The sequence below is a fragment of the Microcebus murinus genome, chromosome 16, assembly GCF_040939455.1.
Source record: "Microcebus murinus isolate Inina chromosome 16, M.murinus_Inina_mat1.0, whole genome shotgun sequence".
NCBI lineage: Eukaryota > Metazoa > Chordata > Mammalia > Primates > Cheirogaleidae > Microcebus > Microcebus murinus.
Genome location: NC_134119.1, coordinates 22,221,875 through 22,249,871, shown reverse-complemented (window position 1 = coordinate 22,249,871; position 27,997 = coordinate 22,221,875). Strand labels below are relative to the sequence as shown.

General features: G+C 36.7%; 1 protein-coding gene across 2 annotated transcripts in view; it reads left to right on the top strand.

Annotated features, from left to right (window-relative positions):
- PLCB1 (phospholipase C beta 1) overlaps nt 1-27,997 on the top strand; it is a 669,260-nt gene that overhangs the window by 505,781 nt on the left and 135,482 nt on the right. For both annotated transcript variants that reach the window (XM_020281914.2, XM_076010933.1), the window contains exons 12-19: nt 3,868-3,950; nt 10,206-10,290; nt 11,604-11,781; nt 16,169-16,236; nt 18,038-18,134; nt 20,384-20,468; nt 22,041-22,165; nt 26,368-26,522. In XM_020281914.2, the coding sequence (XP_020137503.1) occupies nt 3,868-3,950; nt 10,206-10,290; nt 11,604-11,781; nt 16,169-16,236; nt 18,038-18,134; nt 20,384-20,468; nt 22,041-22,165; nt 26,368-26,522 (876 nt within the window). The remainder of the gene's footprint in view (nt 1-3,867; nt 3,951-10,205; nt 10,291-11,603; nt 11,782-16,168; nt 16,237-18,037; nt 18,135-20,383; nt 20,469-22,040; nt 22,166-26,367; nt 26,523-27,997) is intronic.

Below are 27,997 nucleotides of genomic sequence, written 5' to 3'. Positions count from 1 at the left end.
TCTGCATTTTTGTTCTATTCAGGCTTCCAATTGATTGGATGAGGCCACACACATTGAGAAGGCCAATCTGCTTAACTCGGTCTGCTGATTCAAATGTTAATCTCATCCAGAAACTCCCTCACAGAGACACTCAGAATAATGTTTAGCCAAACATCTGGGCACCCCATGGCCCAGTCAGGTTGACACATCCAGTTAACCATCACAGCCTACAAAGGCAGAGGTGAATAGTTGCTATAAGAAACCAAGTGGTCTGCAAAGCCTGAAATACTATCTGGCCCGTTATGAGAAAAAGTATGCTGCCCTCTGAACCAGTTAATAGAAGAATGAATGAGACCACAACTAGATAAATTGGGTCTCTCTTCTACATAGCATTTTAGGAGTTTATTCATTCATTTGAAAATATTTAGTGAGCATCTAGAAGGTGCTTTAGCAGAATGATGAAGAAAACAAGTACTTACTCCCAAGAATCTTACACTCTACTGGGGAAAGATAGACCAAAATAAACACACTAATATGGTACATAGAGACATGCCCTTTTAAAAAACCCTAAAAAAATGGATGAGGGCTAAAGTTATCCTGTTTTCAACTAGATGATGGGGAAGGGCCTATGGTACTATGACATTTGAAGACAGACCCTGCTTTCCCAAATTAAGGAAATCAATCATGTTTCCAGATAAGAGTATTTCTGACCAAAGGAACAAAGTTCAAAGATGGTGCGATAAAAGCATGCTTGGTATATTCCAGAAAAATCAATAAGGTCGATGGCCCGTATCCAGGTGCTTGAGGGGAGAGGAAAAGGAGATGAATTTAGAGAAATAGCAGGTGCCAGTTAGGCGGTATAGATGATGATAATGAACTTGGAATTTACTCTGTGTGAAATGGGAGGTCATTGAAAAGTGTATAGCAAAGGAGTGAAACTATCTACTTATGTTTAGGAGCAATCACTCTGGCTATGATGTGGAATATAGGGGGCAAGTGATAGAAGCCAGGAAAGCACTTAAAGGCTCTATCAGTCAGCTTCTGCCAGACTTTGCTGCAATAACAAGAAACCCCAGTATCACAGTGATTTATTTCTCACTCAGGTTAGATGTTGACTGTTGCTCTGACCAATATTGTCTAGAATTCATATTGAAAGAACAGCCCCTTATCTGTGATATCACTGGGCTCCAGGCAGAGGGGAAAGAAAAATGACAGAACCATGTCACATGTCTTGAAGACTCTGCGAAGCAGCAGCACATGTCATTTTCACACACATGCCATTGGCCAACATAAAACATGCGGCAAAGACTACAGTCAGCAGAGTGTGGATGTCCTCTCACTGGAAAGGGTGGTGAATGTGTGCTTAACAACGGTAAAACCTACCATGGCAGTGGTTATTGCAGTGGTTTTTGGATGAAGACAATAGCAGTGGAGGTGCTGACATGTGGTTGTGTTCTGGATATATTTTGGACAAGGTTGCTGATGAATTGAAAGGTATGAGAAATAAAGAGGAGATAGAATGGCTGTAATGTATTTGGCCTTTACCTAACACACTAGGGCCAAATTTATGAAATCAACAAAATCTAGCCCTTTTTTCACACTTAACATCTACTTCCTTGATGACATCTATTCTCAGTTCTTTTGAGGGCTTTGCTCTTAGCTGCCTACGGTTATTAGCTAAATGGGAGTTACCGCAAGAGTTGAGAGCATACACTCTGGAATGATACAAATCTTCCTGGGCCTCAATCTTGGATTCTCTTCCCTGTGACTTAGGCTAAGTCAGTTAATATCTCTGTGCCTCAATTTTATAATCTGTAAAATGATGGATAATGCTTTCCTTATGGATTGTTTGTAGCATGAGATAACTGTCTGGAATATAATAAATGGTCATTTAATAGTAGCTCTTGATTTTATTAGTTAAGATTCTAAAAGGGAAAGTTTAGGGTGAGTGGGGAAGGAAGCCCCAGCAAGGTAAGCATCCTTAGTTGATTTGAGAATATATGCTCAACGCGAGCTGAGTCCTTCTCAGCTCTACCTACTCTCACTGCATCTTCACAACAGATTCGTGAAATGAGGTTTATCACCCCCACATTACACACCAGCAAACCAACACACAGAGACATGGAGTGATTTTTCCCAAAGTCACACAGCTTATAAAATCTGAGAAGTAGGATTCAAATGTAAGTCTGTTTGAATCCAGAGCCTATTCTCAAATAAATCAAATAAAGCCTTTAAAATCTTGATGTTGCTTGCTTTTTATAGTGCTTACTTTTTTTTCTTTTGATGGACTCAACAATCATAAAAGTTAAACCGATTATGTATGAAAGGCAATCTGTGAATTCACTTCTAAGAAACAGTAAGAGTGATTCTTCTTGCTCTGTGCAGGCAAATCCTTCTTAGAGGATATATGCAAATGTGGTCCAGAATTAGAAGCCTTATTTATACTCTGGGGCCAGGGAAATAGCTTTTAGGGAATGGATATAAAGAAAGCTATGCATTGAATCAGGAAGGTGGAGTAGGTACAGAAGATAGTGGAAAGAGCTTAGGCATAAAGAATGGGAGTGGAAATCCCTACTTAGAAGGAGAGTGTGAAAAGAATAAATTTAACTAAAAACACAAATGCGTGGGAATGTGAAACGCAGTAGTATTGACAGTGATATAATTAAACAATAAATGAGATTGTACTTTAATACCAGTTAAATAAGAAAACCATTTAGAAAAATTAATGCCCAAAGATGGTAAATATGCATTGAAATCTGGTCTTTTATGCATTACACTGTGCAGTCTACAATGAAAAGTAATTTGGAGATATATGATAAAAAATAAAAGTATTCATATTCTTTAATTCAATAATTCCCCTTCTGAGGATCCATTCCTAAAAATCATTCAAATGTTATGAAAAAATGAAGATGTTCTTTGTATTAATAGAATTATTTGAATGACAATTCTTAAAATATACCTTTCCAACATTTAGGGAATGGTTAAATCAACTATGATACCTTTACTTTCTACAATTTTACACAGGTATTCAAGCTTATAATATATGCATTTTCTAAAAATGCAGATGGAGGATTGAAGTACTGATACATATTGCAACATGGATAAACATTGAAAGCATGCTAAATGAAAGGTGGCAGGCACAAAAAGCCATCTATTGTATGCTTCCATTTATAAGAAATGTTTGGAACAGGCACATCTATAGAGACGTAAAGTAGGTTAGTGCCTGCGCGAGACTAGGTGTGGGGAGTTAGGGTGCAGGAATGATGAGTGACTGCTAGTGGGTACATGGTTACTTTGTGGGGTGACCAAAATTTCCAACTTAGATTGGGATGCAGTTGCAGAACTCTGTGACCATATTAAAAACCATTAAATTATACACTTGAAGTGGGCAAATTATATCTCAATGAAGTTACATCTCCATAACAATTTTTTAAAAAATACAAATTGAATATATACTGTACTTAAAACTCAGTTACATAAATACATGAAAAACAGATTAGAAATGAATACAACCAAACGCTAACAGTGGTTTGGTTCAGAAAGTGAATTTATGAGTGAAAATTTTTGCCTTCTCTTATTGTCCAAAATTTTTGTACTGTGATTAAATTTCTTCCTTACTTAAAAAAAATAGGCATAATTAACAGATAGAAGAATCATTCTTCTTCACAGTTCTGTTTCACTCCATTCTTTCTTTTTACCTTATAGAATCAAGAGTCAGAAATGTCACAACCCAGTAGCTATCACAACCCCATCTAGCCATTTCAGGCCATTTGGTACAGTTCTCTGAATGAAAAAGGAAACCATAGTGATGGGTTTAACATGCCCCTCCCAAAAATATACACATTAACAATTCTGGCATATTGAATATAAATGTGTTCTCATTTTTAGGAAGTGATAGAAGCGATCGCAGAGTGTGCATTTAAGACTTCACCTTTTCCGATTCTCCTTTCATTTGAGAACCATGTGGATTCGTAAGTATTCAACATATTAGCAAGGAGTCTTTTTCCCAAATAAGGCATTATCTAATAATTGTTTATTATATTTAAGATTATTTGATATTATTAATGATGTTCTCCAATCATGTTATTAAGTGGCATGTTTTCATCTATATGTGACGGAACTCATTCATTTAAGTCTCATGAATATTAAAATAATCCATTGGACTTGTGGAATCTATTTTCATGCCATAGTATGGTTTTTAAATTAAGGACTCTTCTTTCTACATTGCAGTAGAACACATTTTCTTACATAGTACATGTCTTTATTACAGATTTGGGGTGCATTAGGCCACTTTTATAAACCCCCTTCACTAGCTCCTTCCATTTCATGCAAATTTACAATCAGTTTTGCAACCTCAAAATTGCCAATTCCTTTCAGTTCCTTGTGGCCAGCAGAGGGAAAGTTGTAAATTCTATTCTGCCACTTTGCACCTACACAGAAGTCTGTCCAGGAAATGATCTGTCTTTCCCCTTCTCATTGGTTTCCCTTGTTTGCTAATATTTGCAAATATTGTCCTATTTCATAATATCCTCCACTTATTGCTGAGCTACATAAAGAAAAGGTAATTTTGATTTAACTGTTTTAGATTCATTTGATCACAAAGCACCAAAGAGAGACACGTCTAAATCTAATACATATATTTAGTTTATCATAGAGTTACTCACTTGAAAGAGCTTCAGAATGAAAGATTATTTTCTATATTGAATCAAACTTCATGGAACTAATATTCTAGTCCATGGAATCAATGTCTGGAGAATTTATACAGCCACAAGTCATTTTCTACCCCTTTTCCTATGTAGAGTCTTTCCTAGGTCACTAATCCTCTTTGTCCACGTAATTTGCAACACATGCTTCAATTCCCTAATTCTTAAAGAATATGCTAAATCTTAAAGAAGCAGTATGGTTGTGATCAAACTTCAGCTTGAAGAGTCTTTAAGTAGTTGAATGTGATAATTTGTTAATATATACGTGGAGAGACGTTATTTCAAAGTAATCAATTTTATAATTATCCGTATTTCTAGTTTGCCCTCCGGAAATCCATATTACATTTTCTGGCTTTTGGTTCTGTTTCATTATGAAACAATCATCCAGTGAATGATGTAATCATTTGGCACACAGTTTGCCCAACACTCCTGAGGGTCAAGTGAAGAAAAATGAATTTATTCTGCCCCATGGCTATTTCTGTTCTTACTAAAAGGGGTGCCTCTTTAGTGGCTGTATTTAATACCTCCTTTGCCATGACAGCTCTGATTTGCAAGTGACTTTGTTGAGAGCACCTTCTCATCTCTGTCCATCTGTTTGTAATTGGGCTCTAATACCACTTTAGCACTTTTCTTTCAGGCACTGTAGTGTGCAGACTTGTTGATGTGCTGTTTTCTTTTTGGAAGAAAAGGCAGCTGGCTTACTTATTTTCTTAAAACAAATGTTTCTATTGAAATTAGACAAAACAAAAGGCTATGGTTTTATTCGGGATTGTCCCACCTGCTACAATGAACTCTCCTTTGAGGTAGCAACAATCACAAACACAGCAGCAAACACTTAACGAACAAGGATTTTGTGCCACACAGCTTTTCCAAATATTTCACGCGCCTCAGCTCATGTAAGCCTCACCACAAACCTAGGTGCTTCTAAGAGTAAATATTAAATATTGTCTCTATTCTACAGATCATAAAACTGAGTCCCGAAGAGGGTACCCTGCCCAAGTCTATGCAGCTAAAATGTGACAGAGACGGGACTCAAATCCAGCTAGTGTGGCTTCGGAACTCACACGTTTAGTCCACGCCATCCCCTACACCTAAATACAAGCATCATGAGCCTTCAGCTGAGACAACAGAGCATCTGCAAGGCAACTGCCTGCAAATGTTCACTTATGGGGCTTGTAGCCCTCAACCAAAAGATGTTTTTTTGCAGTCTTCCACACCAATAATACAGAGATCCCAAACTGAGCATGAAAATGAATTCCCATATTATGCACAAAAGCAAAGAGGCTAGTGCCATAATACTGTCCTTTCTGGTTTAAAATGGTAAATTTAGCTATTAAAGGTTCATTAAAAATTCATATATGACAAAAGAAAACAGGAAAACAACCTTCCTAGGATGCCGTGATCATATCCCAAACCACTGAGATAATGTAATGGCAGTGAAATATTAAGAGACTTAATTCTATCGTGGAGGAAGTGGGAGGAAGATTTTTTGCTTTGTATTTCCCTTGTCCTTCACCTCCAGATATCAGAACTGCTTAGCCACAATTCTTTCCTGGGAGGGCTGTCACACACGCAAAGGAAACTGGTAAGCTTTCCTGTTGCTGGACAAACCCTATACTTGATTTGTGGGCCACCTTGCCTAGTTCCTGAACTCATGCCGTACAGTCAGAACACTCTTTCCCATTAAGCCTAGATCTAACCTCCGAATCCTTCTCAATACAACAACTCAGGAACACATCACCAAAATATCTGAAACTTACCCCTGACGAACTACTCTATTCTCCTGCATGCTGCATATACAAAATGTCAGATTCAGAACTCTAGTCCCACCTGCTTTGAGCCATACCTCCAAAACAAACTCACATTGGGGAAGAGGAAGAAAGCCACTGAATTTTCTGGCTTTCTCTCCCAATATCTGAAATCACCTATCCACGAACAACAAAGAGGAATCTGCCATTACCTGCTTTCAATTTATCCACTTGCTTACATCAGATTTTCATAGAATGCTTTTCAAAATGTGGATTCCTGAGCTGCACCTCTCCCTCTGAATTAGAATTTCTAGAAATAAGACTTGAAAATCCTTTTTAAAAAAAAAAACACACAAAAAAGCCCTAGTGTTGATCCTAATGTTCCACTTACCTTGTGAACTAGCACTTTCATAAAAAGACTTCTACACTCAATTCAAGTGAAGTAACCTCTATTCCTGTTTGGCCACAGACAACTGTGAGATTTTGGACAAGGTCCCTAATTTCCATAGTTCGCAGATTCTTTCTCTATAGAGAAGAAGGTTGATTTATTAATAGTTCCACTTGTAGGATTTACTCCATGAAATGAGATGAGTTCCTTGCTCAGAAAACTGACCGCTTTGCCAGATGCCTACACTTTTGGAGTATTGAACATGTTCAGAAATACCTGCTATGGCCCGAAGCTCAAAATGCATTTGTGAATTTTTTCCTCTCACTTCATCTTCATGGTAGCTGATATTGATGCTCTAAACACTTTAGGATTTGGTTTTTTGGTGTTTTTTTTTTTTTTTGGTGCTAATTGCAATTTTAATGCCTTTTATTTCTGCAGTTCTGACATGCAATTAAAGTCATTTTGTTTTCCTCTGACTTTTTCTATTCAATTTGCTCTCTGCTCTCATTTAGTCCCCTGGTTAGGTGGGCATGTGCATTTATTGAGAACATGAATAGCTTGATTACGTAAATAGTTCGTTTTAGTTTTTTCTTAGACACCTACGTCTTGTTCTCTCCATCTCAGTTGGTTTTGAGGCAGGTCTTTAAAAGTCCAAGTTAGACATAGATTCTTGTTCTTCAAAGTGTAGTCCTCAGACCAGAAGCGTCTGCATTCACAGTAGAGCTGTTAGAGATGTGCAGAGTTGTGTCCCCACCCCGGATTCTGTGTCAGAATCTCCATTTTTATAATACCCCCAGGTGAATGATTTGAATGAAGTGATAGAGCTAAGCTCTAAACACTGTGGCTCATTAACCATCTGCATCAGAATTACCTGCACGCCTGTTTAAAATGCATGTTTCAGGGTTTCAGTCCTCGCTACATGAATCAAAAGGGAGTTGGCCCTGTCACCTGCAGCCTTAACAGCTCAGGTGATTCTATCCTGTAATTGATTAAAAATCAGTGGCTCCAGCAAAATTCCCAGGGCCTGATTTGGGAACCACCTGAAAGAGGACATCTCCTTGGGGTACTTGGAACATCTACCCCAAATCTTTCCACTGGTGAGAATATGGTTCCCTGAGAAATCCTAAAAGCAGGGCATTAGGGTAAATTCTTCCCTTTCACTCCAGGTCTCTAAAAGAGAATCTGGGGCTCCTGAGTTCCAACTCTCAAGGAAAATATCATCTATTTCAGCATTTGTTGGTTTATTTTAATCTATCTCAGCGGTTTTCAAACTTGAACCTTCATCAGCATCATCAAAAGGACTTCTTGGACCCACTGGCCCAGATTCTCTGGTTCAGAATCTTCATTTTCAATAAGCTACAAGTGATATTGATGCTGCTGCTCCAGGGACCACACGTGGAGTAGTCAAGCTCTGTGATATTTAACAGTCATTCTGTGAAAGTAAAGTGGAGGGTTTGGACAATTTCTTTAGTGCAACCTGGAACAGGTAGGCCCAGCACCAATGGGCTTGTTCTCAGCTGCAGCCAGACAGTGGGCTGACTTGATTGAACCCTGGTACAAGTTATCCTTGGAGGCGGAGTACCTGAATTTGAGGATGCCAGGGGCTGCCAGTTCTCTGCCTGCTCCCAAAGGTCTCATCAACACAGTTTCTAATGAGTTATCCTTAAACGACCACCTCCAGTGTTTCTCAGGGTCAATTCTCTGATGAGCAGTTGTTCTTTCTCCCTGATACTACAGAGGAAGGTTGCAGTCTATTCTGACGGCTGCATAAGCCATGTAGTAAACTCTCACACAAGCCAAGAAAGAATGGTGAGAAGGTGCAAGATTGGAGGGCTTTGCAAGCTCTTTGAATCTTGCTGTCTTCTCCCTGCAGTTCCAAGAAAGCAGTGACTTGGGGGATTCATATTTGAACCCCAGAGAATTCATTTGACCCCCTAAAGCACATAGTTTTATTGTTTCTGAAGGGATATAAAGAGTGTTTCTCCCTGTGAATCATTGTAATATGATTTGAACTCCGAATACTCCCACTCCCAGGGAAAAAAAAAAAACAGCCCATGATCCAGGCTTCATATTCATAGAAGAGGGAATGAAAATAAGAATCACATTTTACAATCAATTTCAATTGTGGTAAAAAAGGCTTTTCACCACTGTTACTTATTCTTAGTACAGTTGCAGTTCTACTAAAACGTATTCTCCTTGCAGCATGTAAAGAAAACTATTGGGAAATCAAGTTCAACAGCCTGTAGATCAAAATCAGAGTCCATAAAACCCAGTGGAATTGGATACCTTTATAATGATATTTTAACATTCCACAAAATGAGAAAAAAAACATTTTATTGCTTTTTAAAAGGTTGAGGAAAGCAGGAGCATCGAAAGAATGTGAATGTTCCCCTCTATCAGCTATGTTTACAAGTTGTTGGGTGCACGATTTGTCTAGTCTAGCTGGCGGACGCTGCCTCATAACAGTGGAATCATCTTACATTTGCCCGCTCTTTTAACGTCTCAGAGACGTTGGCATCCATTACTTCATTTCGTCTTCTCCGCATCCTCCGTCCCTTTCCAAGAACAGTTATTATCCTCTGCGTTTTATAGACCCAGAGTGCTTCACGGCCTGGAGCTCAGCTCAGCAAACCCTGCAGCCCCAGCCTTTCCCATCTGACCAGGTTCCTGCTGGCAACACGCTCAGGCTGATGCCACCTTTGCTTCCCTGTTGTGCGCCTAAGAGTCACACACACCTATGCCCGGGGTGCCTGCTGCTCCTGTCTTTCTTCCAGGGCCCCCTCCCCCAGTGGACACATTGTCTGCCTGCTGGCCCTTGTCCACATTTTGAGATTCTGTGTGTGTGTGTGTGTGTGTGTGTGTGTGTGTGTGTGTGTGTGTGGGTATGTGTATCTTCCTTCTTCCTCCCTTTCTATTCATCTCCCTTCCTGCCTTCCTCCCTCTTCTCTCCTCCCCCACCTCCTCATTAACACTCCTTATGCAGCTCTGTCCGTCTGACAAATGTCGCCCAAGAATTCACATGCAGTCATGAAACGGTCCCCCTCCAAGTGTCTATTGACTGAGAAACAAGGAATTAAATAAAAGGGACTGAGTCTCTTAACTCTGAGAATTTCAGGAATCCAGTGACAGGCAAATGACCTGCATCTTCTCCACCTGTGCCTGTGCAGGTCAGCCTTAGAAATAGCCTCACCCCACTGGTGCCTCCACCAGCCACTTGTGTGTGTTATTCTAGTTCATATAAGTCAGGATAAAGATATAGAATAATAAAAGCTGATCCAGAATGGTGGAATTAGGGAATTACCTCTTTTTGTAGTTAATAACACAACGTAATCCTGTTCAGCTCTCCGAATAAACCTCCCTGCTTTCCTCCTCCTTGTTCCCCCGCAGCCCAAAGCAGCAGGCCAAGATGGCGGAGTACTGCCGACTGATCTTTGGGGATGCTCTTCTCATGGAGCCACTGGAAAAATACCCAGTAAGCAGTTTTGATGTTTGTCCCTGCAGGAGCACGTGTATTATTTAGGAATGGGGTTGGGAGGAGACTTACTCACTTCCTTTCCATGTTTACGTGTCTTGGTAAGATCAATGCACTTGATAACAAACTCTTTGGCCAGGAAGACACCAGCCCTGGGCTCCGCTGAGGGTGGAAGATGGAAGACGTGCATCTGTTCTTTTCCTCTTCCCATGGTCTCTTCCCTCCCTTGCTGCCTGACTGCAGAATTCCCCACAGTTGCAGTCAGCTCACAGGGACGGTCCAAGAGGACAGGCCTCTGATCCCTCCTAGTGAAGCTCTTCACACCCCTTTGGGATGAGACGGTTGGCAAAAGAAGACACAATGAGTGGCACAGTGGCTTCTTGGCCTCTTCTTGCTGGCAGCTACCCACTTCTGTGCATGCACCTTTTGTTGTGGCACAACTCAGGCATCCTATTGCCGTGGTAACAGCACTGCTTTTGAAAGAAAAGCAGCAGAAATATCCTGAAGTAGCCTCTTCCCTCTGGAACCCTTTTGCCCAATCTCCTCATACCCTTAAGTGGGTTCATACCCAGACTCATTGCAAGCAAACAGCAGAGGACTATCTGAGGAGTTCAATAGACTTGCTAAAAATAACCCATCTTGTGGCTTGCATACATGCTCTCTGATACAATATCTAATAACCCTCTCATGGGAAATTGATTTTCCCATTAAACTCCCAAGCTTGAAACACTAGAAATAAGGCTTGCAAATGTGCTACCTTCAATCTCAGGGCTGGGAGGAAATCTGAAGTCACCTAGTTCACCTCTACTGAGAGGTGCAGCTAAACTGCCTCATACAAGCATGAGGGGATTTTCTGTTTTAAGCTGTATCTAAAAAGTGGATTCTAGAGCATCACCTGGAAGCTTCTGCCCATCCTCACTGACTTCTCCAGGCAGGTACCTGGATCCTCGCCTTGGAAAACTCAGGCCGTAGCTTTCATATCTGTCCTAAATAAAGGTGGTTGGATTTATATGGTCTGTTGGAAAAATGCATTAAAGTTCAGATTTAGTACATCAAATCTACCAGTGCTATGGTCATATTCATGTAGATTTTGTTGTGAAAAAATAAAAATACAGTAATTAAAATATATCTTTAAGGGAAAAAAAGCTATGAACCAGCCTCCATGCAGGACTCCCTTAGAGCACTTTAATGAGCGGTGTTGGGCATGGGAAAGAATAGTCTAGACACTCTTCTATCCAAAGCTCTGCTGGGGGTCTGGGGACGGGCTCTGAAAGGAAGGGGGAGTATTTTTAAAGAAGGTGCTTTTCTCTTAGCTGGAATCTGGAGTTCCCCTTCCAAGCCCTATGGATTTAATGTATAAGATTTTGGTGAAAAATAAGAAGAAATCACACAAGTCTTCAGAAGGAAGTGGCAAAAAGAAGCTCTCGGAACAAGCTTCCAACACGTACAGCGACTCTTCCAGCGTGTTCGAGCCTTCGTCCCCAGGAGCTGGTGAGGGGCTGGCGGGCTCTCCTCCTCTGTGGTGTGTGGGTTTAAGAGCTGCTGCTCTGGGATTAGCTTAGACGGGCTTTTAACGTTCCTATTTCAGCAGTTTTCAGCTCTATTGTTGGTTGTCTATTGCTGCTACAAACTTGGCGGCTTAGAAGTGCACAAATATATTGTCTTCCAGTTCTGTAGGTCAGAAGGCCCACGAGATCTCACGGGGCTAAGCTCCAGGTGGCGGGAGGGCTGCACTTCTTTCTGGAGGCTCTAAGGGAAAAGCCATTTCCTTGCTTTTGCAGCTTTTTGAGGCCACCCACATTCATTGGCTTCAAAGCCAGCGATGTTAGATTTCACTAACCCTTCTCCTTTAGTTACATCTCCCTCTGACCACAGGCGAGAAATATCCTCTTGATATTTGAGTATGCCATGAGTCCTGCTTTTAAGGACTCAGGTGATGACATTGGACCCACCTAGATAATCTGGGGTTATCTCCCCAATCGCAAGGTCCTTAATGTCATCTGCAATGCCCTGTTTGTCATGTAAGGTAACATATTCGCTGTGCATAGACCACGTGTTGGCCATTATTCTGGATACCACATAAACCAAATAATCTTTGGAGTGACCACATGATTTTAAGCTTCATATGTGAAACATTAACCATAGGACTGGGCACTGAGTGCAGTCGCATTGAGGATATGCTGAAGAGTTCCGGGCATTTCGATGTATCCATATTTTATAGAGCTTTTTAAAAAAGTGCCATAGCAAAATTACTTGAATTCTCTAACAAAGCTACTAGGAAAGGCTTAATATCATTCCTTTTCTTTTCAAATTTAGATTGAAATAGATTTTTGTGATTGATGAGAAAGGAATTCAAAGTGATCACTCATTTCCTTTGGATTATTTGTCCTTTAGTCTAATTCATTTTCCATGTTCAGTCGGAATCTTGGGAATCTGAAATCTACATCACAAAGATTTCCTGATTGGAGGGTGATTATATGGAAGAAACTTTAGCTTGACTTTAGGAAATTCTTCAATTCAAAATTTAACTAACATGGGAACAATGGCTTCGGAAAGTTATTTAGCAGTAGCTACAAAAGCTGAATGAATATAGGCACCTCCTGGACTCCAGGAATTCCATTCCTAGGTATATACCCAACAGAAACGCATATTTAGGTTTACCCAGAGACACATACAAGAATTGCTTAAAGTAGCACTATTCAGAATAGGCAAACACTGGAAACCAAGAAAATGCCCATCAACAGATAAATAAATCATGGCATATTCACACAAAGGAATAATATGCAGCAATGAGAACGATCTACAACTACACTTTAAATTATGCATGAATCTTTATAAATAAACATAATGTTAAGCAAAAGAAGTCAAATACAAAGAAATATATGCTATGTGATTCCATCTATATAAAGTACAAAAACAGGCAAAACTAATCGATGCTGTTATAAGTCAGGCTAATCGTTACCCTTCGAAAAGAAGTAACTGGAAGCAAACCCCCAGGGGGCTTCTAGAGACGGGTTATATTTTGTTTCTATATCTGGATACTGGTTACGCAGACACGTTCATTTTGGCAAAAATTCATTTCACTGAGCACTTATGTACTTTTCTGTATATAGAAAAGTTATACATTAATTAAATATTTTAAAATAATTAAAATAAAATAATTAAAAATTTAAAATACAAACTCTAGGTCAATTTAAAAACAGCTTGTCTGAGACTCTGATTTATCTTTTCTTCTATTTTTCTGTCTCAATTGCCAATTCCTTTTATTGGTGAGACTAAAATCCTTATCCACAGACATTATATAATTCTTTGGAAGGGTATTTGTTTTGTAGCTTTTGAATGTGTACTTTAAACATTATTATACAATTCTTTCAAAATTTTTTAAAAAATAACTTTTGTTTTCAGTGTGAATGTTCTTTTTGAAGTTTTGGAGTGAATATGATTAAGAGGCCTATCATTAACACCTATTTCTTAACACAACTCTGTCCTTTGAATACTAGCAAGCAAACCTGTCTTCCTTTGCAAGTGGGTGCTTGTTGTTGTTGGTTTTTTTACCATCTGCCTTTCTCACTACCAGATCTCTCCCTCTTATTAACTGGATGCATAACACTAATGACGATTTTTACAGGCAGTGAACATGATTGCTTAATACAGAGAAAGAGCAGCAATCTGTTAGTTATTCGGTAGCTTTCCTAAGCTAGCCCCATAGTCTGTTGTGCAATCATTATTTATTTCGATGGAAATTTTTGGACATTTTAATATGTAGGTAGTCCCTGAATAAAGAGCACTGCTAATTTACCGTTTGGTTTGTAGATGTTCACAGTACTGGGAACTCAAGTAACTTGAAAACCATGAAATGGATCTCATTTCAAAGCTAATGTACTTATCATGGCCCCTGCAGGGCAGAAACCTTTTCCAGGATTTAGCCCTTCGCTGGGACACTGGCCCCAAAGAAGTTAGGGACAGTAAGATTTTTTTTATAGCTCAATAAGATTCCCCCACATCCCTCCAAGGACTTAGAGGAAAATCAGGTCTCTGCTTTTGTTGTAAAGAAAGAGAAATTGTTTCTTTCCCACATAAACCAAAGAATGACCTGACTGGCAGTTGAAATGACTGGTGTATTAGTTTGTCCCATGAAGCATTTTGTAGAAGGCTCTGCTAAACAACTTTTTTTTAAAAATTGCTTGATTAAAAGAATCTTCTCTCTGATTTAAAAAAAAAAAAAGTAGTAATAACTTGGCACAAAAATATGGTTATAACAAATATTTCAGTGGCAACATCCTAAAATAACATGTCTCTAATATAATAATAAAATATGTTTTTATCCAAAGTATAATTGACTCACTTTATTAACCAACACAATGTCAGCATCATAGAATGGTTGTCTGTGGCTTTGTTTAATAAAGAAGCCGTAAATAATAACCCTTAGTGGCCTCAGAAATCTTTTCTCTCTGAAGATATTTCTCATTGCTGTCATTCAGTAATTGATTGAACTTTGTTAGCCAAATGGAAAACATTTATAGGCTTCTTGGAGGACAGTACTCTGGGCACTGTGTCATTTATATAGATGGGGTAGGACAGCTAACTTTCGGAGGGCAGGGGACACTTGCCAACTCAAGTTGCTTCATTGTTGGGCCAATATTGCCATCTACTGGCATGAAAGTGCTATTGCAGTGTGTGAACCCCAAAAAGATTAAATAATTGAGCAGTATGACTTCTTTACTTTTAACTTAAAAATCTTTTTCCATAACTGATATTACTGGGTCTGACTGAAGCCCAGATCTGCGTAAGAATGTAATGCTTCATACTGGTGTGAATATTTAACCTATCAGAAATGTCCACAAAATCTTCAAGGGTGGAGGAGAAAGTTCATTGAAACGATTGTATTACTATAGGGTAAATATGACGCTGAATTATTGCTGATAGAGTTAGATTTTCGTAATGATTTTTAAGAATTCATCCATTTTATCTCTGCCTTTTCAACATAATGTCACCATTTTATAAGATATGTGCATTGTTTAGATATTAATGAATCCATCCAATAAAGCTTGCAGACAAATCGTAGGATATGGTTGTCACTTTACAAGTTTCGTGTAGTCCGTTGTGCTATCAAAAGCCCACAGGTCCTGCCCCAGCTCCTAAGTTCATCTTGGACTTCTGTGAGGTCCTCGTGGCCTTGGGAAAGATTGACACAAGGTCACTGAGCTATTTGCTGGCCAAGCGTTGAGTAGGAGAGTCAGGGCTTAGAAAAGGATGAAAAGATGAAAGACAGATAGTTTATCTTTTCTAGGCTCATAGAAACCCCAAGAGAGAATGTATACATCAAAATAAGATACATGAACCATAGAAAGCGAACTGTATATCATGCCATGTTTTTAAAAACATATGGAGAAAAAAGAAAAAAATGTTAAGTAATTTTTATAGAATTTGGAAATTTTAAATGGTATTTATTATAATAATCAAATTTAGAAAAAAATATATTCAAAATGTCAGTATGATTTTTCTATAACTGATCCTAGTGCACTGGGACATACCTATAGTCCCAGCTACTCAGGAGGCTGAGGCAGGAATATAACTTGAGTCCAGGAGTTCAAGACTAAGTTTGGGCACCATGCTAAGACCCCATTCTCAGTATAAAATAAAATAGATTTATCAGATTAAATTATTCTAAGGCTCAAATGAAGCAATGACTTAGAAAATACTTTACAAATTTTTTTCCTATCACAAATAAAATTTAAATCTTTGAAAAATAATTTTAAAATAAACAAAGAGCCCAATTTCCAAGGAATGGTCTAATCGAGCTTTGGTAAGACGTGTATTACAAGTGCTTTATTAAAGCTGTAAATGTTGACATCACCATTTGTTATTAATTTGACAGGGGAAGCGGATACAGAGAGTGATGATGATGACGATGATGATGACTGTAAAAAATCTTCAATGGATGAGGTGGGTACTTGAGCTTCCAGTGTCAGGTGCATTCTACCAACTTGCCAGGCTCCATAAAACCGCCTGGGTCTATCCACGGTCACCTTCCGCCATCTAGTGGCAAAAAGAGTAAATGCGTGGCATCCAACTGCCAACTTCAAGTTTTGAGGCAATTAAATAGATTGTCAAATGGTCCATAGTCTGGAGAAGATATGGGATTTGGAGAAATGTTCAACACTATGAAATTCATAGAATTATTGTAGTTTTGGAATAACTAGAGCCACTTATTAATAAAATCTCAAGCATTCCAAGTAATTTGATGAGCTCAGAAATATTAATAGCACAGAGCCTAGAAGCAAATCAGGGGAAGGTCAATTGGAATTTTAGAATTTTGTCCTAGCAGCAGTCCTCATCAAAAAGTCTATACTTAATCTGCTTTCAACTATGTTGGAGATTCTTTTTCTCATTACTTTCAGCTTTATCATTTAGTTAAAAATGAAACAGTAAATTATTCTTACTTGATGTTCTTCCTCTTATAATTTCTTTTAATGTCTAAAATTTTGCTTCGTTATGATCCCCCACTAAATTTCCACTTAATTTCCAGAAATAAAAGTGCTTACAATGCCTGGAAAAGTATATGTGCCTGAGAATGATTTCAATTGTGTCTAATCAATCAAAAGTGATTCTTGATCATTCTAAAACTATCTTACTAATTGGTGGTCCATTTGCAAATGAATATTTCCCAATTGACATTTAAGCAAAATATTGCTACCAGAGTTTAAGAAACCTTGTCTCTGTGCATTCTCCCTTCTAAAACTGGGAGAAATATAGATCAGTCCATAGAGGCCTGTCTTGTGCCAATGGTACAGTATTGTTTTTCTTCTTTAATAAAAACGTATCAAGGTAATGTGTAATAGCCAATAATAGCTAAAGTAGCATGAGGTTTTATTGTTCTAAAGTACTGTTCTAAGCCCTTTCACATAAATTGATTCATTTCATACTCACAAAAACCCTATATATACTGTAGTGACAATTTTACCCTCATTCTAGAGATGACTAAATAGAGGTACAGAGCACTTAAGTAACTTGTCGTAAGTTGCACCGCTTCTCACTAGTATGTTTGGAATGTAAAATCAGGCAATCTGGCTCTAGAACCTGAGCTATTGATCTTTACACTATACTATATTACTTGTCTAATAGACACACAGGAACCAAGAAGGGAGGGAGGGAAGGAAAGTTATGAAGAAAAGCAAGGGAAGTTTTTTTGACTACCCCAACCCATTTCTTCCATGGCAACTTATTATTATTATTATTATTAAAGATTTTTAGTACATTCAGGCGTCACCTACATCATTTTCTTATTGGACAGTGAGTTCTTGATTTATTAACCTCAGACATCATCCATGGACTCTCTGCTATGGAAGATGAGCCATACGTAAGTGCCTCTCAAACTGTAGTGTACATCCCTGCATTCGAATCACCTTATTAAGAAGCAGATTCTGACTCAGGCCTGTGGTGGGGCTGGGACCCTGCATTTCTGTAATACCTGGGGGCTCTCTTCACAGGGGGTGCCTTTGTGATCACACTGCCAGCCACCACTCAACCTCTCTCCTCCCACCTCTCACTTTTGTAAAATGACATATCCCTTTTGTTTACTCATATGAGGAATTTTCTATTGGCAATAATCATTTTCAGAAGAGGAGGGATGATGTTCTGCTCGCCTGAGCCAGATGATAATTTTCCTGGGAAAATAACCCTTGATAATATAATGCTAACTCTGGAAATACTTTTTTGTTTGTTTGCTTTTTATTCCTGCTTCCAGGGGACCGCTGGGAGTGAGGCCATGGCCACAGAAGAGATGTCCAACCTGGTGAACTATATTCAGCCGGTCAAGTTTGAGTCATTTGAAATTTCAAAAAGTAAGTTTTCCCTGGAGAAAAACCCCTAATGTAGCATATCAGGAATATGTTTTACATACAGGATAATTAGACCTATAAATGTTACACTTCACAGAGCCATTCTATGCTGGTGAAGTCTTGAATAAATGTACAAGTTCACTATCTTGTTATCTTTACACACATATACACATATATATACACATACACACATGTATTTTGATATATTAATATTAAAGATAATCATATGAGAAAGTATTCTATGATATTCCCCCAAAATATTTAATGGGTCTATAGTCTATACAGGGTTATTTGAAAGACACATGACCAGAGTACAGCTAATTGAGAATTTGACAGTTGGTTTTTCTTTGCAATAACACAGTGGGATCCATCCATTATATACATGATAGTGTTGAAATAAACTATCCATTTTCCAAAATGGAAGGAAGTGGAAACTTGGCCAACCCTAATAACTATAGCTAGGACCAATTCACTCACATTCCATTTGTCCAGCAAATTTTATATATTTAGGAGAATAAATCAACTTCCCATCACTTTGTGCTTTCCCTTTATCCAACTATACATCTGCATTGGATGCACAGAAAAATAATACCTTTACCTAGAGAAGAGAGCCCTTTTATGAAAGTGCCCCTTGTATTTCCGTGAAGCGTAAGAGGCTATCAGATTAAGAGAATCCTTGAAACTTATTAGCTGCTCATAAACATGTGCTCTTAAAAACTGAAAGTTTGCTTAAACACAGCAGCCTCGTATAAAGGATAGCTTTATAGATGTATTAAAATTCAAGACTCTACATAACATGCATTTATTTATATTTGTATCATTTTGCCCAAAGAGTCTGAACTTAATGGCCTATGGTATCTAAATCTCTACAATAAAGAATTCAACTTCCAAATACTGTTTATATATGAAGACTCCAACATTTTCTTTGTTATAATTACTGATGTTTCCGATCACAAGTTGTTCAATGTGAAGCATCCTAAAGTAGTTATTTTTAGATTACTGTGACTTTCATTGGCTGCAAAATGACTTTTCCTAATTCATTAGCTAAAAGCTCTTAGACAAGTAGCCAAGTCTGAGAAAAAGCTGATGCATCTAAGTTCTTCAGAACCTGCCAAAGACAGCACCAGCCAAACTAACAAACAAGTGCTTTTCTCCTTGTGCTTTATATCATATTATCACCTTCTTATAAAAAGGATACCAAACATGTTTTACAAAGTACCCATTAATGTTGACTTAACTTTAATTAACAGTCATGCTTAAAATAATAAGCCATATGAAAGTAGATTTAGGACGGACCAAAATAAGAAAAGTCAGGGTTTACCTTAGAATAAATTGGAGAGGATGAGGAGGTAGAGAAAGAAGAGGTCTGGAGATATTTAGGAAGAAGAATGGGGTTTTCATTTTGGAAGAGGGAGGGGCAAAAGATGGCAAAAATGTCTGAAAGGTAACTCAGTTTTAAAAACTTAGAGCTATCTAACCACTGTTTATGACACTTGTCTAAATACCATACACAACAGCTGATGTTTAGTTAGGTAGAGAGTAGAGACATTATTTTACTCTCTGTCTTCTTAAACTAAGATAACTTTGTTTTGTTTGTCTCACTCTAATTGAAGGCATGAATTCACTTTCAAAATGTTTCTCACGTGTTCAAGAATATTGAGACCTTTAGCACATTCACCTCTCCGACCTCTATTTTATTTCTCATCCAGTATGAAAATGAGGCCGTCAGAGTGGAAAATTTTCAAGGATCCTTCTGTTTTGAAATACCGTAATTCTAAAGTCTCATTAGTTGTTTGAACTAAACGGGCATACACAAACTGAGAAGGTGACAACGTAGGCATGAAAGAGATTGTCAGCATCTAGCACAAACATTCCCATGGCCTCTTTTTGTTAATCCCCAACAATAGCCCCCAATAAACCAATCTGGATGGATTTAGAACAAAAGATTCCCACAGCGTTCCTGCTCTTTTGACAAAAATGCTTTCATTTCCACACTATGCTGGTCTAAAATACATTGTGTCCCTAAATTGCACAACCATAAGTAGATCTGACCCAAGTAGTGAAGTTTACAAGAGACAACTAACAAGACTTAATTTTTATTACCGGAAAATAATTCACTGAAAGTTATGTGGAAGATTAATTGCCCTCAACTTTACTGAACATTTGCCTACTTCTTTTGTAATTTTATACTATATAGCATTGAATTTTATTTCTCACTTTCCTTTTTTTGTTGTTGTTGTTTTCTAACTCAGAAAGAAATAAAAGTTTTGAAATGTCTTCCTTCGTGGAAACCAAAGGACTTGAACAGCTTACGAAATCTCCGGTGGAATTTGTAGAGTATCCTTGATTTGACGGGTGATTACTGAATTAACGCAACTGAAGTCATGTGCTCTTTGTTTGGCTTTTAAGGAAGAAGGAAGATGCATAAAATGGCTTAAGTCTATAACCTGGGAGTGACAAATAGTTCTAGGGGTCATATACAATGTTGAGTGGGATAGCATTGCTTGTGGAAAAGAGAACTGGCCTTGGAGTATAGGAAGCCCAGATTTTAAGGTTGCTGTTGCACCATCAAGCTGTGTCCTTTGGCAATTTGCTTAATTCTGACATTCCTCTGTGTAAAACAGAAATAATGATACTAGCTTTGTGGTTTGCTCTTTGGATTAGGTACAGTATATATCACATAAGTGTGTACTTTATACATATGTAAGTTTTAATAAGTATCATGTCTGTACATGCCCATGCATATGTATACACACCTGGCTTGGCACCTCACATACTTACATGTAATATATGTTCAATTAAAAATAGTTGGGATAAGGATGATGAGAATGTAAATATATATTACTAATAGTGGCTTTGCCAATACTACTGACAATAAAAACTTACCCATGAACTGGTATAAAATGAAACAGGCCTCTAAATTTTTTTCATAAAATTAATATTAAATATCCCAAAGTGCTCAATTTCATGAAGTAAGTTTTAGAATAACACTCACCTTTAAAATTCAGCAACAAGAGAGGAAACAAATGTAGACTCCAAGAAAAAAATCATGCTAAAAAAATTATCATTAGTATTCATTATTAACTATGTGATGCATCTTTTGCTATATGTCTTATGTAATTTAATCCTCATAATAGTCCTGTGATACAGGATTCGTTGAATCTCTTTATATAGATGAGGAAACTGCAGCACAGAAAGGTAGAATAACTTGCCCAAGATCATACAGCTAGTAAGTTCCAGAGTTAACATTCAACTCCATTTTACCTAGCTCAGAACCTTAGCTAACCTCTACTTAACTTGGTAATAGGAACTAGACAATCTTGTTTTAAAGATATAGCATTTTCCAATAACTACAAGGTTCTTAGGATGGAAGACTGATGATGGTAAGAACAAAAATGTGAAACAGGGATCAGAAACTTGTATGCTATATTGACCTTGTTATCAATCAAGAAGAGCACCACACTCTTGGCAAATAGCATTCCCAGAGGTCAACAAAATGAGCAGAGAACATTTCAAAAACAACTGTACAGTTCATATTATCTACTTCTGCCAAACACAGTACCATCTTCTCACATGACTTAACACACTCCAGCCTCCTTGTGTGTCCTTAGTCATTAAGTCTGTCCTTAGTACTCTCTACAAAATCACATTGAATTTGACTCATTCGTGTTTGCTACCTCATTGGTTTTACCCACAAAGCTCTGCAAAGGTGGTGCTATGTTTATAGGGTGAGAACACATTTCTTCTGTTTGCTTAGGAAGCTCTTTTCATACTTCACCCCCTAGCTCAATGAGATCAACCATATTTATTTCATTTCCCCTATAGAGAAAAGTAGAAGGTAGCCCCTCAGTTAATACTATTGACTAGTTAGTTTTATAATTGTATTCACTACTTAACATGATGGTCCAGATATAACAAAATGCAGCTCAGCAGGATATATCCAAAAGGAACTCGTGTGGATTCATCCAACTATATGCCTCAGCTCTTCTGGAATGCAGGCTGTCAGATGGTGGCCCTTAATTTCCAGACAATGGGTAAGTAGCACAGTCATGTTCCTGCCCATTCTGTTACAAAGTCATACTGCCAAGTGTCCCAAAACCGTTCCCATGTTATTGGAGGAGAAAAAAAGTTGTCAGACTTGATTGAAAAAGTAAATAAAAGCAGATTTCAGTAAAGGAAATATCAATAAGAAAAAAGCAAATTTTGAAAATTGAGACATTTTCTTTAATAACTTATAAACGAGTCTCTATTCCTACTGCTTTTGCAGTATTTTTCAAACAAAAATTTTTATGCTTTTTAAAGTAATATGTGTTTATTTTGAAAAAAATGTGAAAATTCAAAAAAGGATAAGGAGAAAATGAAACTGCAAGGAATGCTACTACTCAGAGATCCGATAGTGTTGACTTTTGGCTTTCTAATCTGTCGTTTTTGCCTCTATAGACATACTTTTTCATGTACTCCTAGCTTAAAACAAATATATATATTTATGTACAAATATAAACACACACTTAAGTGCTATTCATGAATAGTTCTATATTAACCATATTTCACAATTCACTAAAAACCTATTTCTTGTCACTAGACAGTAAGGATTTTTTTTCTACTAGAATACACTGAGAACAGTCCTGAATATAAATTATCAAGTCTGACTTCTAAACTTCTTTTAGAAAAGTGCCTTAAAAACAGAATGACTATGTTAAAAGACATGAGAATTTTAAGCGCCTCTGTGAATATTGCCAGATTGTCCTTTAAAAACATCACACTGGGTCAGTCCTCCAATACTGATGTATGATATGAGGTGGCCTCTGTCATTTGAGATCTTAGCTAAGTATTATCATTAAATAACAATTAAATTTCAGACAGAATGTGTTGTCTCACTGTTGTTTTAATTCATGTCTTTATTTATTATTGAGATTGAACATTATAAAACGTGCTTCTTGGTTTTTATATTCCTGCTTTTATGAATCGCCTATTCAGGACTGATGTCAGTTTTCCTATTTATTTATAATAGCACTTTTTTATATAAAGGGCACAGTGTCTTTTGTTTTATAAAACAGAGGAAAATCCATTTTATGAGGTCAGCTTGATTAATGTTTTACTTTATAGCTCTTGGTTTACTTTTATGAGTACAACCTTCCCACCCCAGGATCAGCTCCCTGCACTCCTATCTCTCACTTCTCTTTTAATTTGTAATTTAACCCTTTCATCGATCCGAAATTTAATTTTGTTATATACTCTCAGTGAGATCAATCCATTTTTGCCTAAAGAATCATCCCACGGAAGTGGAATTACAGCTTAATAGATGTAACCTTTTTTGTTGTTAATTTAGATCCATTTTTTCACTTTATGTCTTTTCCATTAATAAATTTGTCTGCCTTCCTGGATGCAATAACTCACTGTTTTTATTATGTTTTATAATATAGCTTAATACCTGGAAGTGGTATAATAAATAAATTCTCCTTCATGGCCTTAATTTTCAGGGTTGTTTTTTTTGTTTGTTTGTTTTTTTTTGTCATTCCAGTGGAATTCCTGTTCCAAATGAATTTAGTTTAATTGTATTATATTTACCTCTTGTCTACTAAAAATTTGTATATTAAAAGCCCACTAAATTTATAAACTTCTCTAAAGAAAACTGATACCTTTTTTAATTTTTAGTTTTTCAATGACAGAAAAAATGCTTTTTTCTCTTCACTTTAAAAATTCTTATACTAAGTCCCTCAGCAAAATCATTCATCTTCCTTTCATTAGAGATCTAGTTTTCTAGTTTTCTTAGATTAAAATCTCTCTTTTCTTTTATATTATATTTTAAATGATTATTTTTATTTTATAAATGTGTGTATTTCATAAATTATCATCTTCCCAAGCCTTTTTGTTTCTTTGAGAAAGAGTCTCATTCTGTTGCCCCTGCTAGAGTGCCATGGCATTAGCCTAGCTCACAGCAACCTCAAACTCCTGGGCTCAAGCAATCCTACTGCCTCAGCATCCTGAGTAGCTGGGGACTGTAGGTGGCGCTACAATGCCCGGGTAATTTTTCTATTTTTAGTACAGATGGGGTCTTGCTCTTTCTCAGACTGGTATCCAACTCCTGATCTCAAGCAATACTCCTGCCTCGGCCACTCAGAGAGTTAGGATCACAGGCATAAGCCATTGCACCCAGTACCTAAGCTCTTATAATAGCCCATTTGGGGCAGTAGATTCTATTGGATTTTTCAGACACATAGATAGTAATTTTATCATATCTAATTTTCTCCCATCTTATCTATTGCTTTGGACTGATAATATTAAATAATAGTGTTATGAGTGGGCATCTTTCTTTTTTTTTAATTCGAGAGGTTCAATGTTATGCTTTTTATTAAGTATGTGTCCAGCTCTAAGCAATATGCAAGATATAAATAGCAATTATACAAGATACAGCTTTTGTTTTTTAGTAAATTAATTTATTTTTCATACATAATGGTAGGAGTTATTTTCAAGGTACATGTGATAATTTGATACATTTATAAAATCAAATCAGGGTAATTAATATATCTGTCACCTTAAATATTTATCTTTTCTTTATACTAGGAACATACAAATTATTCTCTTCCAGCTATTTTGAAATGTACAATTGATTAACATTAACTATAGTCTCCCTACTTATCTATAGAACACGAGATCTATTTCGTCTAAGCGAAGAGTGGGTATCTTTTTCTTTATCTTGACACTAGTATGCATTTCCTTGTTGTGATGCCACCAAGTGGGATATTGGCTGTGACTTTGAGACAGATATCCTTTAACATACTACAGGAGTTTACACATGTCCCAGTTGGCTAACAGAATTTTAGTCAATGTTATCAAATGTCTTTTGGACATCTATTGGGATGAGCATATTTTCATTTCATCTTACATGCATAAATGTGATAAATTATATTAATAGATCTCCTAATATGTAATTATCCTTTTTCCCAAGATAAATTTTATTTGCTTGCTATATATTATTTTTTAGAACATATGACTTGCTAAGGTAATTTTTTAGGCTTTGAAGTCGATTTTTTTCAAGTACGATAGATCTATCATTTTCTTTTCTTTTTATGGTACTTTGTTCAATTTTGGTATCATAGTTAAAATAGTTGAATAAAATCAGAGAGAAAAGTTCACTTATTTTCCATGCTCTAAAAATTATTTGTTACAGGGAGATTTGAAATAATTTTGTCATCACTTCTTTATTATCTACATAAATAAAGATGAGAAGTGACATAGCCAATCTGGAACAGCTGACAGTTTCTCAGATTCCTTACAACTTTAAAATGTATTTTTTAACTCTAGCAATTGCAATATTACAATAAGTATGAACATTCATTTGATATACTGAGACTTAGACCTGTAACCTTTGTCCATTGGAAAAGAGTCAATATATAATTAGATATTGGTTGTATTAATAAGTAATTATAGAAATGCAAATTTTAAAAGGAAATTTGCCCCTATAAATTAAAAAACAAGAAAAGGAATTATGGCAACTGCTATTACACAGGTATGGGGAAGTCCATCCTCAAAAACATGGCTTAGGGAGCATGAATTGGTTTAAGCTTTCTGAAGGATATTTTAGCAAAACTTACCAAAACAGCTTTTCCAATATGCACATTTTTTGGCCCAGAAATTTCACTCCTAGAAAAATCACTGATAATATCTTCAAAGATTTCACCACAATGACTTTCATCAAAACATTACATATCATGGCAAAAAATTAGAAGAGCATAAATATGCCCAAAAAGGAGACTAGTTAAATACATTTATTCAAATATATCTATTGAAACGAACTTTATACTGCTGTTATAATTAAGGCAGAGAAATATTTAATGAAATGGACATACTGTATGTCATAAATGTATTTGAAGTGGAAAAACAGACTACACAATAACCTGTTGGCAGTGGTTATCTCTGGATTTGGAGTTTGCAGGTAATTTTGTTTTCCTTATCTGTGTTTCCTACATTTCTACAACGAATAGCCATTTCCTTTGTAAAGCAGAGCAGTCACAGAAGTCAACTGTAATATAGTCTTACTTTATAGTCTTACTTTCTTGGTCCAAGCATAAATACTCTCATAAAAGGTTCCTATTTTTTACATTCAGACATTTCTACAACAAATAGCCATTTCCTTTGTAAACCAGAGCAGTCACAAAAGTGGACTGTAATATAGTCTTACTTTCTTGCTCCAAGCATGAATACACTCATAAAAGGTTTGTGTTTTTACATTCAGACCTGGCTATGCAAATAAACATGGGGATGTATGAATACAACGGGAAAAGTGGCTACAGATTAAAGCCAGAGTTTATGCGGAGGCCTGACAAGCATTTTGATCCATTTACTGAAGGCATTGTAGACGGGATAGTGGCCAACACTTTGTCTGTTAAGGTATGTACACCTCTATCACAAAACTGTTTCTAACAGAAGTCTTCAATATTATCTACTTTGCATAAATAAATAGCTTAGTCATTAAAAATTTAGTAGCTAGCAAAAGTTCTACTTCCCTCATACATTTTTTTCCTTTAAGGGTCAAATCTGCATTAAAAGTTTTCACAGGTCACATGGATGAGATAAAGAGGCTGAACCACATGCTTAATATGTAAAAATCAGACTCTAAATTAACAAGCTGAGTTGGTGGGACTCCCCATAGCCAGTCCTCTCTTTTGTTGTAAATATCCCACCATGAAAGTTACATGAAAATTAGTGACACATATTGGAGAGACCTTCTAGATCTTTTCCCCCATTAGTTCTGAGCAAAATTATAGAAAAAAATTCTCTCAATAAGTTATTAATATTGAATGAAAGCTTTCAAATGACCATAGCATGGTTTTTGAAAATCTACCAGCATATTCAGGAATTTTAAAACATGTATTAATGATCTTAAATAAAAGAGTTGCTTTATTAAATATATATAACCCTAAAAAAATAATTCTAAATCATTTTTCCAGTCCTTGAAATTGATGTTACAGAACATATAAATTTTTTTAGCTGTCAGAAAATAGTTTTAATCCTATGAATGGGAAGTTCATTTTTATAAAGAGTTTTTGCATAGATTTTGTAAGCCCTTCACTGTTAAAGCTTTTGTAAAGTATCATTTCTATTCTATTTAACTGAATAACTATAGAACTAAGAAACTTTTTCACTGGTTTAAATGCAATTTTCAGATTGATTTTAAACAAAGGCATTTGAAAAACTATATAAAATATTTTCTGTAGTAGTTTCACTAATTTCTATCTACCTAAGCAATTGAGCCCATTTTTTACTTTAAACTTATGTGACTTTATAGCAAAGATTTAAAAATAAAATTTCAATAATGTGTCTCATAATTATATATTTTGAAATTATTTTAAGCTACATCTATAAAGAGTGAAGTTGGCAGAATTAGATCTTCATGGTTATATTTATTTTAGGAAATATTTTTCGGGAAAGGATATTTAATTCCTGTCAAGTGTGATTAAGATAAACTCATAATCATCATGTGCTGATAGGAAGCTATTTTCAGAGTCTTTGCCCATTGTTGTTATAGTTGGACCAAATTAATAATAATTTTGCCTTGTTTGCAGATTCATCTTGTTTTGAACATATTGCTTGCTTATTTATTTTGTCTAGAAAATTCTGTGACAGTGTAAGCCATTACAAAACAATGGCATAGAGGCAGGAAAGTAAGTTGAGTTGTGAAGGGGGAATGGCTGAACCCCAGACAAGTGTAACCTGCTGCTTCCTTCCAGTCTAGAGAGGCTGTTCTAGAGCTATCAGTCTCCCCTGAATGAACAGGCCACGACACAGCAGAATCCTGCCTTTAACATTACAACTAGAGCCAAGATACAGCTTATATCTGTCCATTTGTACCTTTATCTTGATCT